The sequence below is a fragment of the Rhinoraja longicauda genome, chromosome 23 (genome assembly GCF_053455715.1).
Source record: "Rhinoraja longicauda isolate Sanriku21f chromosome 23, sRhiLon1.1, whole genome shotgun sequence".
Taxonomy (NCBI): Eukaryota; Metazoa; Chordata; class Chondrichthyes; order Rajiformes; family Arhynchobatidae; genus Rhinoraja; species Rhinoraja longicauda.
The window spans coordinates 23,246,846-23,270,395 of record NC_135975.1 but is presented as its reverse complement, the minus strand read 5'-3'; the positions used below and the strand labels follow the sequence as shown (position 1 = coordinate 23,270,395).

Here is a 23,550-nt window from a genome sequence, read left to right as displayed (position 1 = left end):
GCTGTAACAGTGACAGATGGCAAGAACCTTAACTCTGTCTCTCCCAATATTTCCAGACAGTTAACAGGGAAAGGGATTTAAGTGAGAATTTTGCTTCTATTCAAGATGCTGCTCTACCCAATTCACACAGTAAACACTGGAAAAATTCCAGTCCAATGCATTATGCAATGAAAATCTTTATGGGCTCTGCCTTTTTTAATCTACAAATAGTCATACATTAATGCTTTGTTTTATTAGCAGCAAGCAAACTAACAAATCATTCATGTTAATAAATTCCAATACTTTCAAATCTGAATAAACGTCATCTTTGAATGACATCAACAGATCAAATTTGACTTCAAGATTTGATTATCAGCTCACCTGACCACATATTTTCACTGGTAAAATTTGGCAATGCAGAAAATAGAAATGTGTGACTAAGTCCCTTTGGCCCAATCTAATTACGATTTTTGATACAAATGTCAGCCTTGCTATAATTCAAACCTTTCCAATGCTTCCCATTGGCACCTCAGCTTTCACAACAGAAACACATGTTGAACTTTACACTAATCCACATGGAATATTCTGCCAAAGTTTGTCTGTAATATCCCTTTATTCTGTTTGGTTAGTTGTTTTATTTGTACTGCAAGAAAATGAATTGTCAATTTATTGTTTCCACATAATCTTTCTAATTAACACAGATCAATCCCATAAATTCACCTTTTTGGCAGTTTATGTTGTAATTGGCAGTAACAATTAAAATATAAATGATGAATAGTCATTTTCAACTTCTAATGCATAACAGATCAACAGAAGATGCGATCTCGCTAGCTCTCCACGGCACTAGGTCACTTGAACGATAACAGCATATACATCAGGCAAAAAAAATCACAAACTACTGGAGTAATTCAGCGGATCAGGCAGCATCTCTGGAGAACATGAAGAGGTGACGTTTTGGGTTGGGTCCCTTCTTCAGACTGTTTGCAGGAGGGGAAAAGAAAACTGGAAGGTGGGGTTGGGCAGGAGAAAGCATGGCATGTATTAGGTTGGTACAGGTGGGGGGAATTTTTGTAAGTCAGATTGTGGACAGTAGTGTAAGACGAAAGAATTGAGGAGTTGCAGATAGTGAAGCCAGTGGAAGGAATGCTGGTTTAGTACAGAACTCATTGATTTCATTAATTTTACCACTAACATCCTCCCTGCCCTCAAATTCACTTGGACTATCTCTGATCTCTCTTTCCCCTTTACTGATCTCTCTGTCTGTATCACCGGGGACAGTCCATCGACTGACATCTACTATAACCTACCAACTCCTAGTTATCTGAACTACGCTTCCTCCCACTGGGCCTCTTGCAAAGACACTAAGCCCTACTCTCAATTTCTCCATCTCTTCCCAAGATGAGGCTTTCCATTCTAGTTGTCCTTGTTCTTTAGTAAATGTCATTGTTCACCCCCCCTCCCCTCCCCTTCCCTCTCCCCCCCCCCTTCCCTCTCCCCCCCCCCCCCCCCCCCCCCAGTGTCATAGGTGGATCCCTCACTGTAGGAGCCATTTGTGTTTGTGCTGGCTGTTTTAGCATATAATGTTATTTTGTCTAGATATCTTGCTGTATTATTTTGGACACTTGGGGGCTGTAGTGAGATGACTACATATATGGGCATAACGTACTGGGAGGAGCCAGAACTAGGTGCTATATCTGGAGCTGTAGAGACAGGAGGGGTCAGACATGGGGAACTTGGAGAGATACAATTCTCAACAGACCTGCGACGAGAACTGAAAGCTTGGGGAGATACAGACCTGCAACAGACCTGTTTGTACTACTACTTCAATAAACGACTAATTAAACTGAGTAAATACTTTTGGAAAATCTCTTTGTTGGTTTGCGTCAAGTTCACTCCCATTCCCTGTGAAGTAATGGCAAGCGGAAAGGACTTTATTGGAAAAGACTGAAGTTGCCATTACAGTCCCCTTATTATGGTGAACTAGAATGACTGTTATTAATTTATTAAATCCATGTTTATATATGTGTTGGTGTGTCATTGCATTAATGGGCATGTTAAGCTGCAGCAAATAAAAATTTCATTGCCCCGTTGCCAGTACTTATGATAATTAAATACTCTTGACTCTCTACTTCTTGAGCATATGATTTCTACATTAATGTAATTGGCTATTTATACCTATAATTCTGCAAACTGATCTAACCAATGATTAGTTACGATGACATTTCCTGAACATCTCACCAGTATACAGTGCAATTTAGACATTTGGACGTGATGAAATTAATGGCAATGTGCAGGAACATTCTACAGCACATTGAACCTACCATATCCATACCAACCATCAAATACCCATCTATAATAAACCAAATTAACAATATTTTGTCCATGGCCTGCCATGTCGTGAGAAGAATACATTTTTTAAAAATCCTCGGCATCATCTAGGTGCCAAAAATATGCAGCACAATTTTATTACTTTGTCTATGAAAAAGATTTGGAAAATTATTTCCAGTCCCTTGGAAATATTTCCATTTTCACAAAGAGAAATCAGAAATTCTCAAAATGTAACTTTGATGACTGATTCACTTGTTTCTAAACTGCTTTCAACACCATACATCTTTCTTAAAAAGCATAGTATTGGGAGTAAATATTCTGCATTCATCCATTCAATCTTGCCCATGTATACAGTACTTTGTTTAACAAACGATACCATGTTTTCAATTTAATATACAGTTGCCAAATTCCATAATCCTATTGTTATTCAGAGCTTGCACCAAAATCATTGCCATATTTTAAGAATGTATTTGTCTAGTATAATATTTGAGTGTAACACAAAGTGATGGAGGTATTCAGTGGACCAGGTAGCATCTATGGAGATAAAGGACAAACAACGTTCCCGACCCAAAACATGGTCTGTTCATTTCCTCCACGAATACTGCCCTGATCCTCTGAGTTCTGCCAACACTTTGTTTTGCTCAAGATTCCAGCATTTTCAGTTCCTTGGGTCTAATGAGTATGATCAGTGAAAGAACAATCAGTTTTTAATTCGAACTATTCGGCTTTGTGCAGATTTTTCTTACATTCGTCCTTGCCATTTGTACCCTAAAGCACGAGTCTCAGTTAAGTATTCTCTCAGACAGCCGTGTCCTGACAGGAATTGTATTGGGAGATTGTTAGATGTAAATTCTCCATTCAGTGCTTTCTACTTTTCTCAGATGCACTATGTCTAGGAGGTGGAAAAAAACAGGAATTTTATCACTAGCCAAAGCACTGGCCGCAAACGAGGAGTTTGTCGTGCTCATCATGGTGTTTACTTACCTATTACTGATCTCCACTTTTACTAACCTATCCACAAATTTTGTCTTTTCATATTCATATGTTTAAAGATCAATGAGAGAACCACGTGTACTGGCATGTTGATCGCTTATATCATTGTCAGAGTAATACAACGCTCCCCTTCAGCCCAACAAGTCCATGCCGACCATGGACTGTCCCATTTGCCCGCGTTTGCATATCCCATTAAACGATAGTTTACAATAGTATGCCAGTGCTGGCCAAACCCATATTAAAACAAGAATGTCTAATGGAACTACACGGGTGAGCGTCTCAAGTCTACAGTGTACACTCTGCAACGGGGTTGCCTGATGCAATGTCCACTGGACACTTACCATCAATCGCAGTGTTCACAGCGTGAGAAGGATCGGTGCGACTGCTGGACCCCCCGGCTGAGTTCGGTGGGCAGCTCCCACCAAAGGCCGCAGGTCACCGGTCGGTGGGCGGGGACGGCCAATGGTCGGCAGGTGGGCGTCGTGATGTGCAGGGCGGGTGGCTGAGACCAGCGTGGGTGGAGGTTGTGATGTGCAGGGCGGGTGGCTGAGATCAGCGTGGGTGGAGGTTGTGATGTGCAGGGCGGGTGGCTGGGTTGAACATGGACGTCGTGATGTGCAGGGCGGGTGGCTGAGATCAGCGTGGGTGGAGGTTGTGATGTGCAGGGCGGGTGGCTGACCAGCGTGGGTGGAGGTTGTGATGTGCAGGGCGGGTGGCTGACCAGCGTGGGTGGGCGTCATGATGTGCAGGGCGGGTGGCTGAGATCAGCGTGGGTGGAGGTTGTGATGTGCAGGGCGGGTGGCTGACCAGCGTGGGTGGAGGTTGTGATGTGCAGGGCGGGTGGCTGAGACCAGCGTGGGTGAAGGTTGTGATGTGCAGGGCGGGTGGCTGGGTTGAACATGGACGTCGTGATGTGCAAATTTCTTTCCATGCGGAGGATGGCAAGTCTAAAGAACCAAATCCCCAATGGACATACCTCATCCCATTCCTTCTCTCCTGAGGTGCTGCCTGGCCTGCTGAGTTACTCCAGCATTTTGTGAAATAAATACCTTATCACAGGATCGCGGTTAGAGAATTGACATAGGTTTAGAAGTTTTCCCTGAATGTTACACATTTCTGTATCTGTATCTTGACGTATAATCACCATCACTGATTGTCGCATACGTTAGGAGAGACATGTGCCAAGTTGCAATTAAATATTAAAGTGGGCCTTAAAGGTCAACGTCTTAATATTGATTGTTTTCCACTTGGTCTTGAAGGGTGCAGTGCGAATGTCATGATAGAGATGATTCCATTCGCAAATTGTCTTTGGGTACAGTGAATACCTATGTAACAGTCTTTACTCGTTGGGATGATGTTGTATTTGAAAACTCCTGATTGCCTGGTCTTTGGTTGTCTGGATGAATTTGCAGATTGAAGATGACTCTTGATATGGCTTGGAATAAACCCGTGCGTTTCTTTATAAATGGTCATCAGATGTAATTTGGTCCTACGGTCTTGAAGAGTTTCCCACTCTAGATCAGCAAAAAATTAAGTGATGCTGGACTCCCTACTGTAATCGCCAACGGTGAACCTTGCAGCTCTATTTTGAATTCTTTCTAACGTCCCCATCTGTTTTGTGTTGTGGATCCCAGAGCAATACTCAAGTTTGGGTCTTATCAGAGTCTTGTAGGCTATAGACTTGGTTCTGTTGTTATGTCTTTGTTATGCCTTTGTGCTGTAATCGGACTATGACTAAAACTCGGAACACACAAGTATTTAAACGTGCCTTGGTCATGTTATCACCATCTTGAGTCTCTCTGTGCATGCGTACAATCACGCAAGTCATTTCATATTAAATTGTTCTCATACACAACACTCCTCCCCCTTTAACGGAGGCAGGTAGCACAATTTAAATCAACTACACATATACCCATGTCTAAAGTCACATAATATCAAACAATAGACTTGCATATCGTAACTAAAATGTGTGGCAAACAAAATACATAACACATTGCTAGTATATCTGTACGTTCACTTATAAAGAACAAAATCCTCAAATCTTTTAGGTTTTCGTGTAGTTCTATTAGACATGCGTCTATCTGTCTGTGTTGGATTTTTCATGTGTTTTGAAATATCCGGCTCTGGCTGTGATGTTGTTTTATCACTGTGGATGAAATGTTCGTCACTCTCTGAAGTGCTTTCAGGATCTACCCCTACGGTTGGAATTGGCAGAACTATCAGTGGGTCCTCGCTTGGTTGAACCACTTCTCTTTGTTGGAAGTGGGTGTGTTCATCACCTTTTGGCAAGTACGCTCTCATTTGATCGACATGACGATGAACGACTCTTCCCTCACTCAACTTTACATTGTACAGGACTTCACTGATGACTTCTGCTATCATTCCGTAAAGCCAAGTGGGACCTGATGTAAAGTTCTTGACCATGACATGATCATTCACATCAAAGACTCGCTTCTTGCTTCCTCGATCTGCTGCCTGTTTCATTGAGGTTTGCTTCCTTCGAACAGTTTTGCTAAGATTGGGTCACAGACCGTCAAGTTTAGTGCGGATCTTTCGTCTGAACATCAGTTCACTGGGTGACTTTCCAGTCGTTTCTTGAGGTGTGACTCGGTACATCAGCAAGAACTTCTGGATCTTTAGTTCCAGGTCTGATCCTTTTCCTTTCTTCACACCTGCTTTCACCGTCTGTACCCCTCTTTCTGCTAGTCCGTTGCTGGACGGGTGCTTGGGTGATGTTTGAATGTGGCAGATGTTGTTGCTGCTGAGGAACTTGGCAAATTCTTCAGACACAAACTGCGTACCATTGTCTGTGACCACCGTTTCTGGTAACCCATGAGTTGCAAACAACCGTCTCAGGGCAATCACTGTTGCTGCTGCTGTTGCGTGTTTCACCCGCATGGCTTCAATCCATTTGCTGTGAGCATCGACCACAATCAGCACATTCTCATTGTCGAGGCTGGCATAGTCACAGTGAATTCTACTCCACAGTCCCTCAGGGAACTCCCATGGATGGATTGGGGCTGCAACAGGACTCTGCTGACTCTGCTGACAGCTTGGACAACTTCTCACTTGTTGTTCTAACTCTTTGTTGATTCCTGGCCACCAAACGTATAATCTCGCCAATGTCTTCATTTTCACAAAGCCAGGGTGCGTGCTATGAAGTTCTTCAAGGATTCTAGTCCTTTTCTCCAGATTATCTGGGATAACCACTCGTGGTCCCCACAGGATTATGTCATCCTCCACTGAGCTCTTCTTTCTTGCTGGCAAAGGGCTTTACTTCTTCTGGAAGATTCCTTGCACTTGGCCACCCTTCCATGATGTGGTTCTTCACCTTGGAGAGAACTCTGTCCTTCTTGGTGGCTCTCTTCACTTCCTGTGCATCAACAGGGCGTGTGTCCAGATTGGTGAGCATCTTGATGCGTGTCTCTGGTGCTTCATCAAGCTTGGCGAGCTCCGGATGATTCCATGAAGAGTCTTCTTCGTGGATCGGCAAGCGTGACAACGCATCTGCATTCTGGTGTTTCTTGCCTTCTCGATGGACTATCATGTAACTGTAGGCAGACAGGATCAAATGCCATCTTGCTATGCGAGCAGAGGCCATCAGGCTGGCCGGCTTGTGGTCTCCAAAGAGTCCCATCAGAGGCTTGTGATCAGTCACAATGGTGAAAGACCTTCCATGTAACTGCTTGTGGAACTTCTTCAGTCCGAAGATTATGGATAAACCCTCCTTTTCATATTGTGCGTAGTTCCCTTCACTGGGCTTGAGAGTGCGTGAAGCGAAAGCTATCGGGTGTTCTTGTCCATCTGATTCAACATGGCTGATCACAGCACCTAAGCCATAGGGGCTTGCATCCGTTTGGAGAAGGATGGGTTTGGCTGGATCGTAATGCGTCAGCACACTGTCACTCTGAAGAAGACGCTTGGATCTCGGGAATGCCTGCTCTTGTTCCTTTCCCCATTTGAACTTGGAATGGGAGAGGTCTAGTTTAGAGAACTTTTCTCCTCCTTCTAGTTCCTGCAGTAGATCCTCCATACGTTGGAAGGGGATACTGTTCAACTTTCAGCACCTTATTTGCTGTGAGCTTGTAGTTGCCGCAGACTCTCATTCTCCCATCTGGTTTCAGAACAGCTATGATCGGGCATGCGTAATCTGCTGTCTTCACAGGCTTGATAATGCCATCCTGCAGCAAGTCATCCAATGCGGCATCTATCTGCTTTCTAGCAGCGTATGAAACAGGAGCTGCCTTGTAAAACTTTGCTCCACTGTTTTCGTCTTGTGGATGTACCTTGGCTTGGTATACCTTCAGTACTCCATGACTGTTGTTATCAAACAGTTTGGTGTGTCTGTTGAGTACTGTGTCCATGGCATCTTGCAAATGTGCATACTACTGGGTGGACTTAATCTTGACTCTTGCGTGTTCTGGCTGACTAGCTTTAACAACAATCCAGGGTACTTCCTTAACCAGTCTCTTCCCATTAGGCTTGCACCATTCTTTACTACCACTAGGGTCAGCGTTTCTGGCTTACTGTGAGGTTCGAGCTGTACCTGTACTGCTGCTTGTCCGTAGATGTCAACCTTCTCGCCAGTGTAGGATTTCAGCTTGATGCTACTGGGATCTAGTCTGAAGACTTCTTCTGGTACGATAGTCCATGGACTTCCAGTGTCAACTTCTAGTTGTACCTCCCTGCCGTTCACTATCAAAGTGGCTTTATACAGTTCAGAGTTTGTCTACTTCCAAGTTGATCATCGTCCAAGTGGCTCATTGTTTCCTCTGATGAATTCGAAGCTGCCTCCTCCAAGCGGTTTGCTTTTTTCTGACTCTTAGTGTGGTCCATTCCCGAGCACCTGAAGCATCTACCTTCTCGAAATTTGCACATCGCTGGCTTGTGGCTGCCACCACATCTCCAGCATTTCTTAGAGGAATGACCCTTGAATTTGTGTGTCCTTGGTTGACTCCTTGTCTTCTGTAGTCCAGACACCTTCCTTTGAAGCTGATTGACGGAGGTAGTATCCTCTTGAGGCTTTCCGATCTTCTGGATCTGCTCTACATCTTGTTTGGCAACCTCCATCGCTGTCGCAATATTGACTGCGTTCTCAAAGGTTAATTTTAGTGTACCCAACAGTTTCTGCTGGATGTTAACATCTGCACACCCTACCACCAATCTGTCTCTCAGCTTATTTTCCAGTTCCTTGAAATTGCACCCATCACTTAACTGTCGGAGCTTTGCTAGAAACTGAGGGATTGTTTCATTTGCTGGTGTGCAGGTATAGAATCGATATCTTTGCACCATTTCTGTTGGTTTTGGCGAGAAATGAGCAATTAAAGCATCCTTACATTCCTGATACGTTTTACTTGCAGGCTTAGTTGGCTGCAGCAATGCCCGTAGGGTGTGGCACAGAATCGAACTCCTTACTGAAGTCTATGATAATCAGATCTGCCTGGCCTTTATCATCCAAAATCTTTGCAAGGTCATCAACAAGAGCAGATAATTGAGTGTCACAGGAACATCCCTTGTGGAAAACGTGTTGCACGTCGACTAAGATGTGATATTGTTCAAAATGATTCATGATATGATTCATGATATGTTCCAAAATCTTACATGGAATTGATGTCAACGAAACTGGTCTATAGTTTCCGGGGTTACTTCTATCACCTTTCTTGTAAAGCGGAGTTTTACTTCAAATCACTCCAAACATCCGGTAAACAGCCAGAATTAAATGATTTCTGAAAAATCTTAGTTAACACTGGAGCAATTGAGGAGGCACATTCTTTCAGGATCTTCGCAGGAATGGCGTCAGGACCCGAAGCTTTATCTGGATTCACATCTTACAATAGCTTCACAACACCCTGTTTGTTGATAACAATGTTCAGCAAGCCAGGAATTTCAGAATCAAGCATATCAGGAAAATTATTTGTGTCTTCGTTGGTAAAAACTGAACAAAATTGGTCATTGAACATGTTTGCCTTGTCTTTAGCAAAGCAAATGTTAGTACCATCAGAAGAACACCTCTTGCCATTTTGACGATGAAATTCCAGAATGGTTTGGTGGTGTTACTCTCCAAACTCCCACCAATGATATCATGGATATACTCCTTCTTGGCTTTCCTAATTTTCCTGTCTGTGTGTCTGCGATGCTGTTTGAAAATGTCCCAAACTGCTGAAGAGCCATGTTTCTTGGCTTTTCTGTATAGGTGCTTTTTACAAATGTCTCTCTTAATGGAATTATTTATCCAGGGTAATTTCCATCTCGAAGAAGTCATTTTGGAGGGTATAAATTTGTCCATAGCATTCTGGACAACTTGGTTAAATTCAGTCACTAGCTCATTAATAGTCCATGTAGTCGGAAGTCAGCTTCTCATCGAAGTTCCTGAGCCTGTCCCCTATGTCTTCAAACCTGGCTTTCTTGTAGAGAAAAATCTTACGCTTGGCTGGCCAGATTAACTTAGGTTTCACTGATACGTTCACAGTCACTGTCTTGCTAATCGCTGATACCAGGAATTACTTCTGTGCTGTCCACAAAAGATGGTGAGTTGGTGAAACACAAATCAAGGATGTTGTTAAGTCTAGTCGGTTCTTTCACTTGTTGTTATAAGTTGTGATCGAGCGCAATTTCCAACTTTGCTTTACTAGGTCCAGCATAAGATCCACCTGGTGTGAACTTGAAATTTTCCCAGTTGTGAGGAAGATTGAAATTTCCTAAGAGCCACACCGAAGCTTGAGGTGGAATTTTGCTCAGGGCACAATCAAGCTGTTTCACATGCTCAACATCGGCAGTTTGCGAGCAATAGAAAACTCCCACGTACATAGGCGTCATCCCTTGCATACGAATGCTGACCCACATGCTTTCACTATCTGTCATTAGGTCGGTTTCTTCATTTGCGATGAGATTGCATTTGACTGCGATGGAAACTCCCCCATGTGGATCACCGCCACCTCTGTCCTTTCTGAACGCATGGTAATTAGGTGGGAAAATTTCACCAGAAGTAAAGTTGCTGTTCAGCCATGATTCTGTCCCTGTTATTATATCAGGACTTTCCGTGTCAATCAACACATGGAACTGATCGCGCTTCGCTTTAACACTCTGGCAGTTTATATTAACAATATTGATGGGCTTGCATTTAGATTTCTGTTTGGTTTTCCTTCCTTGACTAACACGACTACATTGGGGCTGGTGAAAGTTTCTTGGCTCCAAGTTGTCAAGGTCTAAAGGCTCAACACTAGAGTCAGGTGATGCAGCCAACGGATCAAATGGATCTGACAATTCAAAACTATCCATAAAGTCAAAAATAGATGAGGCGAAATTTGGGAGGCCACATATCCAGTACATTTCCAACTGTAGGATACATGATTTTGCAAAACTTCAAACACTTCATTGCTTATTTCAATACATAGTTTATGATACCATACATTGCAGTCCTCATACTCAATGGCTTGTTGCTTCTACTTTACTGCCTTGCTGCATACACCACACAGGTACTTGGGGGGTGTATGGACCAGGATTGGTGTTGATATCCCCGGATAACAGTAACACGAGCAAACTCAGATGGGTGGCACTATTCAGGTCCTTAATGGCAAAACTGTGGTTAGGACTTTGAAAAGAGGAAAAATAGTGTGAACTGACCAGTGATTTCCACCTTCTCCATCAGATCGTCACAGACACCACGACATGTGCGCCTCAAGTCACGGTGCTCCTTTGCCATGCAAGCCCACGAGCTGCTCTGTACAACACCTCCAAGGCCATCTGGGTCAAGGCGAGATGGAGAGACCAGTGGAAGTCAGCGGAACCATCTAGGCTACATCGGTGAACCCATGGACGTCCCTGGCCAGGACCTGCCCTGCAAGCAGTGGATAACCCTCAATCGCTTGAGGACAGGCATCGGATGCTATGGAGTGGCGATGAAGAGGTGGGGTCTCGTCGACAGTGCCTCCAGCGAGTGTGGGGACCCAACACAGACAGTGGAGCACATAGTCACCAGTTGCCCCAAATACCGCCCACCGAATGGTGAACGAGGTCTGATTGACCTGGATGATGACATGTTGGCCTGGCTCGCCTCAACGGAGCTGCAGGTCTAAAAGACACACGACAGAAGAAGAATCCGGTAGAGGTCAGTGCGCCAGACTACCACGGCACCTCCCTTGTCAGCGGGTTTGATAACGAAGTCAGGGTTGCTGCAGAGTGAGCGGAGGGCTGTATGTTCAGGAGGGGAGAGGTTTGAGTAAGTCAGGGGAGTGAAAAATTTGAGGCGGTTGATGTCCCGCCGGCAGTCACTTCAGAAAGCACTCACTCACAACAGTAAATAAGGTCGGGCCATGTCTTGGGGAAGGGATCATATGAGGGCCAATCTCCCATTTGAACATTTTTGCCTGCACTCCACCAAGGCAATTGAAAGCAAGCGTGCAGGTGCAGCAGGCAGTGAAGAAAGCGAATGGTATGTTGGCATTCATAGCAAGAGGATTTGAGTTTAGGAGCAGGGAGGTTCTGCTGCAGTTGTACAGGGCCTTGGTGAGACCGCACCTGGAGTATTGTGTGCAGTTTTGGTCTCCTAACCTGAGGAAAGACGTTCTTGCCTTAGAGGGAGTACAGAGAAGGTTCACCAGATTGATCCCTGGGATGGCGGGACTTTCATATGAGGAAAGACTGGATAGACTGGGCTTGTACTCGCTGGAATTTAGAAGACTGAGGGGGGATCTTATAGAAACATATAAAATTCTTAAGGGGTTGGAGAGGCTAGATGCGGGAAGATTGTTCCCGATGTTGGGGGAGTCCAGAACCAGGGGTCACAGCTTAAGGATAAGGGGGAAGTCTTTTAGGACCGAGATGAGAAAACATTTCTTCACACAGAGAGTGGTGAGTCTGTGGAATTCTCTGCCACAGAAGGTAGTTGAGGCCAGTTCATTGGCTATATTTAAGAAGGAGTTAGATGTGGCCCTTTTTGCTAAAGGGATCAGGGGGTATGGAGGGAAGGCAGGTACGGGCTACTGAGCTGGATGATCAGCCATGATCATATTGAATGGCGGTGCAGGCTCGAAGGGCCGAATGGCCTACTCCTGCACCTATTTTCTATGTCTATGTTTCTATGTTTCTCTTTCGATAAACATTATGTTTATTTTTTATAATTCATGGCACTGATATTAAAGGTACTCCCACAGCTTTCACTCTAAATTCCTACGCCATGTACTAACACACTCACTCCTACGCCATGTACTAACACACTCACTTTGGGTACTCAGTCATTTTGCCAGAAGAGTTAGTGCACAACACCTACAAGAAGCAGACAATCCCTATTTTAAACTCCTTATGATGTACAGGATCTGGTTTATGCACAGTGGTAGAGTTGCTGCCTTACAGCACCAGAGACCTGGGTTTGATCCTGATTAAGGGTGCTGTCTGTAGAGTTTGTACGTTCTCCCTGTGACCATGTGGGTTTTCTCCAGGTGCTCAGTTTTCCTCACACGTGCCAAAGACATGCAGGTTTGTAGGTTAATTGGCATTGGTAAAAATGGTAAATTGTCCCTAGTGTGGGATAGTGTTAATGTACTGGGTGATCGCTGGTCAGTGCTGACTCGAAGGGCTGAAGGGCCTGTTTCCACACTGTATAATGTTGATAATACAGAATGAATGGCGTTCATCTGTCAACGTTTACAGAAATCTCTTGGCCATGTTAATTTATTACTGACCTCTCTGGATGATTACTTGCATTGCTGGCCAGGACCACATATCTTCACTCAGGAGAGAAAAATATAATGTTAATACAGATGTAGCGTTTGGAGAAGGAAAAGAAAATGGATTAAAATTTGTTACACATCCTTCAAATGCCAAAAAGCCTCTTGTTTTGCAAAATGTGCAACTGAAATCTCAAATTTTAAGGTTTAATTCAAAATAGTTGTGAATTCTTGTCACGTGACAAGAATACTGGCTGTTCAGTGACAGGAAATCATTGATCAATAAAAGGCTGTGAAGAGTAATGAACTATAGATTATGATGGCAAATTGTTGGGCAACAAAGATATTTTCTCATTAGTTTGTTTGTACATATCCTATTACATACTTATTTGACAATGCTGGACACTGAGAAATAAACCAAAATAACATTTGGTATAACTTTTTTTAAACTCAAGTACTTCAATACTTCAAGATAATCCTTAAAGCAAAAATTGAAGAAAGACTGACCAGTATTACAAGTGCACAATGGTCTTTTTTTTGTACAAGGTAGAGTCTGGGTTACAGCATACTCTGAGGAAATCATTCTGGATATTGCAAAACACACATCACAGAATTAACTCTTCTCTAAAAACAGGTGAGGATTTTGAAGAACTAAATGCAACTTGCAATGAATACTTATGCAAATTTGCTGATGCACATTCATTACATCTGTGTGGGATAATGTAATTGTTCTTTTAAAAATGGATCCTTAAGAATTATGTATGATAGAAGATATACAAATGTCTCACTCGAAACATCGTCAGTGACTATAATAAGCAGATGCTTTGCTGGATTGAATACCATCAGGGACATGACTCATGAGATTTAGGAATCAGGATTAAATGCAATCACAGACGTCAAACAGAGACATCCTTTCTTATAAAGCCAACTGTAATGAACTTGAAAAGACATTCATCTCCTGGGCATCTGGAAGAACTGCAGGAAGAGACTGAGCTCCAACTGTGGTGTTGAAATAAGGAAGACTTTGTGCAATAACAAATACCTCCACTATTTTTGCCTGATAGGAGGGGGTATGGAAAATATATAAAAATTGCTGACATGATTCTGACAAACATAAACAAAGACTTTGGATTGATTGCCACAACTGAAAGGGAGTTTTGCCTGAATGGTGAGACACTTGCATGGGTCAAAGTAGCAATTGCTTGCTGAATATGTTTATCCTGAAAGTTAATGTACAGTAGCTTCTGTCCTCCAGAAAGATTATGTTGACATAATCTTTGCCCGAAGATCAACACGTGCCAGGAGGAAGGCAATGCTCTTCACATAATGTGCTGAATCTCAAACTGTCTTTGACCTAGTCAGTTGAAAGAACCTTATCAATTAGGTGCCGCCATTAGCAGAATAATTTCAAGTTATGTCACCAAATGAAATATTTAAGCCTGGTGATATTATCTAAAATCTGCACTACTTTTGTCACTAGGAGAGGAAATGTCAACCTACTATTATTCAGTGAAGCTTCAGGACTAAAACAGCTCCCTCGCGTACCAAGTGCCCGATGAGCATCTTCAGCTAACATCTCATGCCTGCTTGTTTTAGTTCATTGATCATCCTTCGTCATGTACAACAATGGAAAGATTGGATGCGTTTGTAAATTAATATAGACATAACACAGACATAGAAGATTTTAAAGGCAGGGGCCAAGGTATCAGCCTGGAGATTTGGGGAAACATTCGCTGACAAGAGAAGTACAGGTCTTAGGTTGGAGAGTTTCATATACCTCATAGAATGACCTTCAGTTTCGCTGAACACGTATGCTCGATCTGCCTTGGCTTATGCAATATCCTGGTTGTCAAACATTTTATCTCCCCTTCCCATTCCCCTATTGACCGTTCGGTCCTGAGCCTCCTCCACTGTCAGAGTGAGGTCACACCCAAGTTGGAGGATAAGCCTCATATTTTGCTTGGGCAGCTTACAGCCCAGTGCTATGAATGTGATTTCTCCAATTTCAAGTAACCCCTGCATTCCCTCTTTCCCACCCTATCCCCCACCCAAGTCTTCCTACCAGTTCTAATGTTTGCATCCTTCTATCCCTTCATCATCACCTTTTCCCCAGCCAACAATGGGCCACCCTACCTTGGTCATCGGTTACCGACCCCAATTTGTTCTGGCCTTTTTCTACCCCCAGTTGCCTCCCCCCCTCTACATTCAATCTGTAGAAGGGTTCTGACCTGAAACATCACCCATTCTTTTTCTCCAGAGATGCTGTGTGACCTGTTGTGTTACTCCAGCACTTTGTGTCTATCCCATACTTTGTCTGTTTACCAATCCCATATCCATATTACCAAATACATTTGTTGAAACCCTTTTCCTTTTGAAATGATGTTGACTCTGCCAAATCATTTTATGTTTTAAGCACTCCATTATCATTACTTTAAAAATGGATTCCATTATTTCCCCCAATGGATGTTAGATTAAAAGGCTTGAAGTTTTTGGTTTTCTTTCAGTATTTCTCGCGGTATTATAATTGGCGTTTTCAGTCTTCTGGAACCATTCTAGAAAATAAGTTGACCAAGGCAAGTAGTAGTTTGCATCTCATCAAGTCCACTATCTTTATTGATACTGTTTTATTTATTTTATAATCCTCTCTTTTACCTCTTCAATTAACTTTTTGTCTTCTATTGTGAAGACATGAAGTATGAGTTTCATCCATTTCCATAAGTCCCATTCCATTTTCTTGATTTGGTGGCACAATGACACAGCAATAGAGTTGCAGGCTTACGGCACCAGAAATCCAGTGTTAATCCCTGACTACAGGTGCTGCCTGTATGGAGTTTGCATGTACTTCCTGTGACCACGTGGTTTTGCTCCAGTTCCCTCCCACATTCCAAAGACATGCAGGTTTGTAGATTAATTGTTTTCTGTAATGTGTAGTTGGCAAAACTGGGATAACTCTTGTATAGGTGATCGTTGGTTGGCATGGACTCAGTGGGCCAAAGGGCCTATTTCCACGCTGTATCTCTAAATTAAACTAAACTAAGACTTCCAAGTTTTCAACGTTTACTTCTGGGTCATTCTTCTACCTGCACTCAAAGTTTTATCCATTTCCAAAATCCCCATTCCATTTATGATTAGTTTTAAATGTTATGCTAGTTTATGTATATTTTCTTCTCTGTCCATTTTTAAAGACTTCCAACCATCATGCTGACTCTATTTCTTGTAACTTAGTTTTTTGTCAAATCATTACTATTCTTAACTTTCCTTAAGCAAAAATAGATACTGTTCCTATGTAATAATGATTTCTGAATGGAATGTGCATTCAAAGATAAAGAATTCTTTAAAATGTCTGCACCACTTCTCGACCATATCTTTTAATCTAAATTTCCCAATATACTTTAGGCAATTTTTTCCTCATTCCTATGTAATCAATTTGAACTTTATATTAGAATAATTTTCATAAACTTAATTCAAATTACAAACTCGTTATTTACTCACAAGATAAGAACTCTGGGTTTCACAAATCATGAAAGGGTTATGTTTCAGATTGGTGTTTAAAATATTTGCAAGGACTCGTTGAAAAATACCCAAAGAAATGAAGTATGACCAATATTGATGGTGATGATGTCTTGTCTGATCTAGTATACTCTGCATTGGATTGCATGAACATATCCACAAGGCTGAATAAAATATAGTGGAGAAAAAATAAATAAAAGGCCAACCAAATTTACAATACCAACTACTATAATTTGTAAACTGTGGGTTCATGAATAATTCAAAATGGATACTTCTTGATTTAAACCAATGGACATTGATTTGAGATCCAGTGAATGGGAGAAAATACTTACATTGAATCCACAATCAGACCAATATCCAGGCTTTGGTGTTAAGCCAATGTGGTGATAATTTTATAATATAGCAACACAGGGAAACAAATTGAAAACCATTCATATTTTTATACATCCTGTTTATTTAATGTGCTTTCGCAGGATATAAATAATGACAAAATTACAAAATTTGTAACTGGAAGCCCAAGCATATATACAATTATTAGTTGCAGCGAGGCCACTATTTTATCCCCATACAATTTCATTTTGGTACCATGTTTACAGTGGGTTTATTTTTAAACTGCCAAATTACTACATACATGTATCAACAGTGAATAGGCAAAATATGTACAAGGAAACCGCATTGTTCAAGTACTGTAATACCGTATTAAAAGATTAACACTGAATTGAACTAAAATTCAGTCCAACCATACAATATACATTTGATTATCAATTACAACCCAAGCTCTAATAGTCATCCATTAAGTTATATTTGGGTGACCTTTATCATTAAGCCCAGCTTAGTTTCTATATCATATAAAAATAATGTAACATTGAAACAACTTAAGACCATAATTACACATGTTCAATAAGGATTCTAAAATAAACATTAAATTGATTCACAATAAGTTTTTTAAACAGTTATTGTCATAACTGTTATTAAACCATTGTTTATAATTCTGCCTGTACATACCACAGTTAAACTTTGGCTCAATGTGGTTCCAATAGGCAATGCAGCAGGGTTATGTTATGTGCTGCTACATTTTTTTTTTGCAAAGAAAGAAGCATGATATTTAACAAACATTAATTGCTCCAGGTAGTTGACCAGTTGATTGTGGTTTCACATGTTTAAAAATAGTTGTCAGCTGCTTTGTTTTGTAAGTAATCAGTCCCAGATCATAGTTTTTGTCGGAAGTGGAAGTTGCTTCACACTGCCGAGCATGTCACTATTCGTGAAATTTTGTCTTTTGTACTACAGAACAAAAATAGATTAATTGTGCCATGTTTCATTTAAATTCAACAATCATGCATGCAAACCATATATTTTTTCTGAGAGAGTTATGATTTCTCATCTGAATGCAACCTCTTCTGCATCCAGCACTGCACTTGGACTGCTAACCTATCCAGTGCCGTGTGTAAATATGCAGTATGCCTCCATCTGTAGTGCAACACACTATTGGGTTTCAGACATGAACACCATCTGCATTCCACAAGGGACCTCAGGAACATCACAATAAAACTACATTGGAATTATGATCTTTTCTCCCCCCAGTCAACGATTTTCATAAACCAGAAATTTACTTGATTGCTGTTGTACAAGCTATTTTAAAATTATCAATCAAACACAGTTTAGAAATAAGACTGGAAGCTAGCATCTCTGTGTGAAACTCCTGACTCTTTTCCTGCTTCAAAACATTTTACCTTTCATATTTTTGGAGCAAGATGTCATAAAAATCACTACTGGTTACATTAAAAATAAATAACAATATTCCCATACTAAATTTTGCAGTACCACATTACTTAAAAAATCACAACATTAGTGTCAGCACAGATCTGTTTAAAATAAGGGCTAGAAATTCTGCAGGAATTGAACAAATGTGCTGTGAAATTTCCAGTAAAACAATAGTGAAATTCACAACAATTGCCAAAAGCAGTTAGTAAACCACCAGAACAGTGCAGTAATTTCAAAAAGAAAGCAGTCATTGAAAGATTTTAGCTTAGCCATTTCTAATATTATCCCAAGGCTGCAATTCATAAATCACAGCTTTTAGTTAAAAAGTGATAGTCCAAAGTGATTAAAAAAAAGCTTTGACTTTTTATCAGCTTTTAGCAGCATTCAAGTGTTCACATGGGCAGAAATATTCTGAGTTAGAGCTCTAAAATCTTCTAAAATCTGTGATGAGCCAGAAAAGACTGAAGAAAAATACTAAGACCAAGACCAAGAGAAAAATCTTGAAACTGCATCAGTTTAAGTCCTTCTGATGGAGTGGCTTTTAATGTCTAAAGACAGTTGTCGTGTGTCAGTGCTGTTCCTGTTGCTACAGTGGGAATAATGTCAAGGAGAAAGAGCAGCTTCATGCAGTGATGACAGTAACTGTATAAAGGTCACTCAGCGAGTGCAGGTTTCCTCTCCGCTGGGTTAGAGGTCACCAGAGGAGATAAAATGTGCTGCTTGCAGTGATTGCTCAAGAGTGCGAAGGCACAGACAGAGGAGAATGAGACATAAGGTTTAGAATATTGTGGTCTCGTACTTGGTATTCATTCCCCTTTTTGATTCTTGCACTGGTTCCACAATCCAAGGTACATTAGTATGAGTCTTTTGTTCCAGAAGAGGTTGATCGATCTGCAGACAAAGGAAAAAGAAAGTGCTACATCAATTGGGAATTTCCTTTATTCATGAAAATATGACAAATAAATGTCATTAAATCTAATAGAATTTTACTGTCTTCACAAACTATTATATCCAAATTCTGGAAGTGAGGAAACATTATATTTCAATTATACGGAAACAACCAATAGTTATATTTTACTAACAACAAATCACATGACTTCTTCAGTCACACGAACATTAAACTTGGCTTCTGTACGTACAAAACATGAAGTATATTGGATGCCGGGAGGGTGAGGGAACATTCCAAAAAGTACAGCCTGCACACACACACTTACACACACACACACACACACACACACACATAAACAGCAAAATTCAGTCATCTGTAATATTTATTAATTAATTTTCTGTCCACTAAAAAATTAAAATAAAAATTGTTGACAATTAATGTGTGCTTTTATAAAGAGCTGCTCTTTCACATCAATTAAATTCCAAACTCGTTTTTACTGTGTACACTATGAAAATGTTTACAGTAACATTGCAATTTTTGTAAAGAACCAGTTATTAGTGTTGGATTTAATACTGAAATGTTATGATTGCTAAAGCAAGAATAATACTGATTAGGCAGACACAAAATGCAGGAGTAACTCAGCGGGTCAGGCAGCATCTCTGGAGAGAAGGAATGGGTGACGTTTCGGGTCGAGACCTTTTTTCAGACTGACTAGTTATATAACATCTTGTATACACTGCCAATTTTTTTTCAACTTATGGTTGAAGTCTCACTAGCTAGATGAATAGATTTACCACACTGTAAAAATTTGAAGTGACAGATCAAATGCATTGTTAGGTCAGGACTGAATACTAGCAATAATAAGAATGCTACTGAAAGGGCCTCTATGGCCTTTAGGTAATGTGTATTTTTCACAGTTGGGAGCCTACTCTAATTAGGGAAATAAATTATTATTTTTGAGTTTGATTCTGGAAATGATCATAGGACAAACAATAACCCCTTGAAGGTACATTTAACATTTATTAAATTAATAGTAAAACCTAGTGGTCAAGGAGCAGCACAGTATGCAGTAGGCACACCATCAGTACTGGTGTGGTAGGTTGCAGGGTTGGAATTGCAACTTCCCACATAGATGCTTCCCGATCTCAGTTGATCCATCAGGAATTTCCACATAGGTAGGGTAGGTAACAAAGGTAAAAGTGGAGAGGGTTTGACCCCAGCTAACCTAACATATTATTGCCTATTGCCTCAATACAAGGATGAATCAGATTACCGGGGAATTGTTCATTCACTCACATGATGAGGAAAATACATTTTAAGGGAGGGCAATTAAAGTAATTAAAAAAAAAACAGAACTGGACACTCAATCCCGTAACCTCACACCCCACACCCACTGCTGCATGATGCTTGGAATTTTAGTAACGTGAATTGCTTTGTGCTTATTTTAAATTACACTATTTAGACGATTACAGCATAGGCCAGCTGCAAAAGACACGTACCTAGTGTTTTACAGAAACTGGTCTTTGATGAAATCATGTAAAAAAAGACCATTCGTTGTTGGTATCCGGCTTATTACCATTCTGCATCTCCTAGAGACGGTGCGATTAAAACTGTTAAAGGGGAAATCTCACCACAGCACAATTCATTGTTATTGTGCATAAACAATACATCATTAAAAAACACTAATAAACTATTGCGCAACTTGTATGTTAAGGCATTTTAACTATAACCTGAGTAAAACATATTGAAGCACCTTCCGTGAAGTCTGCGTGGAATCAAAGTACATTAATTATAGTAATGAGCAAAACTCAAGAGAAGGTTTGCTATTCCATTACATATTCAATTATTTACTTAACAGATTACTAAAACACCCATCATCTAGCTGACAATTTCATTGAGTTTTCTTTTAAAAAATCCGAAAACCTGGAAGGTGCAACATGGAGTTTAAGGAAATCTTTTAGACTAGCGTGACCAAAATACAGGATTCAAAAATAGTGCATCAAACAGATTTCCTGAATTAGGAATCAAATAGATATTTGATGTACTAGATAACCTGTTTATAGAACAAGCCTATTTACAATAAAACAAATGCTATCCAGCTACTTGAAGAATATTCTCAAGCCATCACTTTTATATAATCAATAGAATACCATGTGGCAAAATGAACAAGATTGACACCCATAGCACTGGATACACACATGCCTGGAACTATTTTACTCATTAATCTCAGATAAGGCAATTTAGAAACAAATTCTCAAGTGGCTGTAATGCAAACATGTTTGTAAAATGCCCAAAGCACTAATTTCAACCACTGTGTTAGTAAGGCCAAGACAAAAATGTGATTTAATAACTGAATGGTTTAGACTATGAAAGATAAAAATAAAAAGATTAGTCAAGTGCTACCAATGGTTAGAAAAGTTACATGTAGTTTAGAACAATTTTGAAGTGTGGAAGTGTGTGTGTGTAACCATCTGGCTCTGAACAATACAACAGCTCAAAATTCTACTAGAATCCAAATATTAATGAATCTGTGTTCCCTGCAGAAACACTGTACTTTTTTGGTAAATCCAACATCACATTCCTTTTCTCAAAGTTTTTGCTCTCACATAACTGAATAGTGGTTTTAATATTAAAGGTTTTGGACCAAAAGATGGGTCCTTAAGAATCAGATGCAGTGCAAAAAGATTGGCTATGTGAAGGTAACTAAAATGCCAAATAGGTAATAACGCAAAGAAATACAAGTCTCACATGCTTTCACACTGCACTCCTCACAAAAAAAAAGGTCAGTCTGAAATATCTGTAATGAAGTCAAGGTTTTCTGGTGTTAATGTGGTACAATGAAAACTGTCTAGGCTAAAATTCAACGTGGCCCCAACAGAGAGAGCATCAACAGCCAGATCTTTATTTTTCATTTCCTAATAAAGGCCTCTGAAAAAACAGAATATTGAGGTTGTGGTATCATAAAAATGTTGGAATAATGCTTCCATTGGAATTAAATGGACACCAGAACACTTGCAAATTCAAATCCACTTTCAATTCAGGCTTGTATCTCATTAGAATTTATATAATATAGGAATTTCAAGGAAAAGCTTTCAGGAAAATGCAAAACATGTCATGCAGTGCTGTAATTCCATAAAAACAACGATGGGCCTCAGCAACTGTGTGCTTAATTTTCTATTTTAATCCATGTAATTATTTCATCATGATCATTTTACAAATAATTGAACACTGAGGCTCTGTAATGAAATACAGCAAGCTCACTCAAAAGCCAATTTGAGTTTAAATTAATATTGAGGTGTTTAGTGGAAGGAGAGATTGAGCAGTGTTCAGGTTTAGAAATAGTTCTCCACATTATTGATCAGACTGCTGTTCCTCAATTTGAGCCCATTACAGCCTTAAGGAGTATCCGGCATCCTTTCCATCAGATTAATGTGAAATAAATCACAAAACACTACTTAAAAAGTGGAATAATAAAGAATCAGCCAAGAAGAATTTTAGCCTTGTACAGTTAATGACAAACTGTGCCAGTCGAGGAAAAACTCAGGAGGGGCTGTCAAGGCAAAGCACACAAAGAAAAACAAAACCTGAAACTTGTGCGGCAGAGAATGATGAAACTTGGAAGGAAGAGGAGGTGGAGGAGGAGGTGGATGGGGAGGTCTGTGAGGGGTGTAAATATGATCTAAGGACCATCTGTTATTTGGATGTTTCACCTGAAAAAAAAAGTGCAAATTACAACAAAGCTGTACACATGCATCATTTATTAAATGCAGAAGGATTTCAAAGCAAAGGAAACACTTTGGTGCTTTTCCAATTTAAAAAACCTATCCATTTCTAGTTAGGGTTTATTATTATCTTCATTTGCTCGATTATGACCCACTCCCAGTGTTGATCTGCAAATGGTGGAAAAGCGGGTGGTGAATGGAAACAACCATTGACTAATATTCTCATCTCAAAGTTTCATACCGAACCTTATTATCTTATTTTGAGTCAAACCTCTGAACCAAGACTGTACCAATTTATGCTATCTTGAATAAGACCTAGAGGCTGAGCACATTTTGCTATCCATAGAAACATAGAAAATAGGTGCAGAAGGAGGCCATTCGGCCCTTCGAGCCAGCACCGCCATTCATTGTGATCATGGCTGATCGTCCCCAATCAATAACCCGTGCCTGCCTTCTCCCCATGTCCCTTGATTCCACTAGCCCCTAGAGCTCTATCTAACTCTCTCTTAAATCCATCCAGTGATTTGGCTTCCACTGCCCTCTGTGGCGGAGAATTCCACATGATAAGGGAATAAAGTTTAGTGCAAGGTAAAGCCAGCAAAGTCCGATAAAGGATAGTCTGAGGGTCACCAAGGAGGTAGATAGTAATTCAGGACTGCTCTCTCGTTGTGGTAGGATGATCCAGGTGCCTGATAACAGC

The 23,550-nt window shown here is 40.7% G+C and overlaps 1 protein-coding gene across 10 annotated transcripts in view; it reads right to left on the bottom strand.

The window, feature by feature from the left end:
* Positions 1-16,920: 16,920 nt before the first annotated feature.
* Positions 16,921-23,550, bottom strand: part of anks1b (ankyrin repeat and sterile alpha motif domain containing 1B) — a 647,894-nt gene continuing 641,264 nt past the window's right edge. For 8 of the 10 annotated variants that reach the window (XM_078419856.1, XM_078419861.1, XM_078419857.1 and 5 more), the window contains 2 exons: positions 19,039-19,130; positions 16,921-17,759 (listed from right to left, as the gene is read on the bottom strand). In XM_078419856.1, the coding sequence (XP_078275982.1) occupies positions 17,714-17,759; positions 19,039-19,130 (138 nt within the window). In that variant the 3' untranslated portion in view covers positions 16,921-17,713. Of the gene's footprint in view, positions 19,131-20,627; positions 20,718-23,550 lie in introns of all 10 variants that reach the window. The other 2 variants (XR_013548787.1, XM_078419858.1) reach the window with 2 other exon arrangements.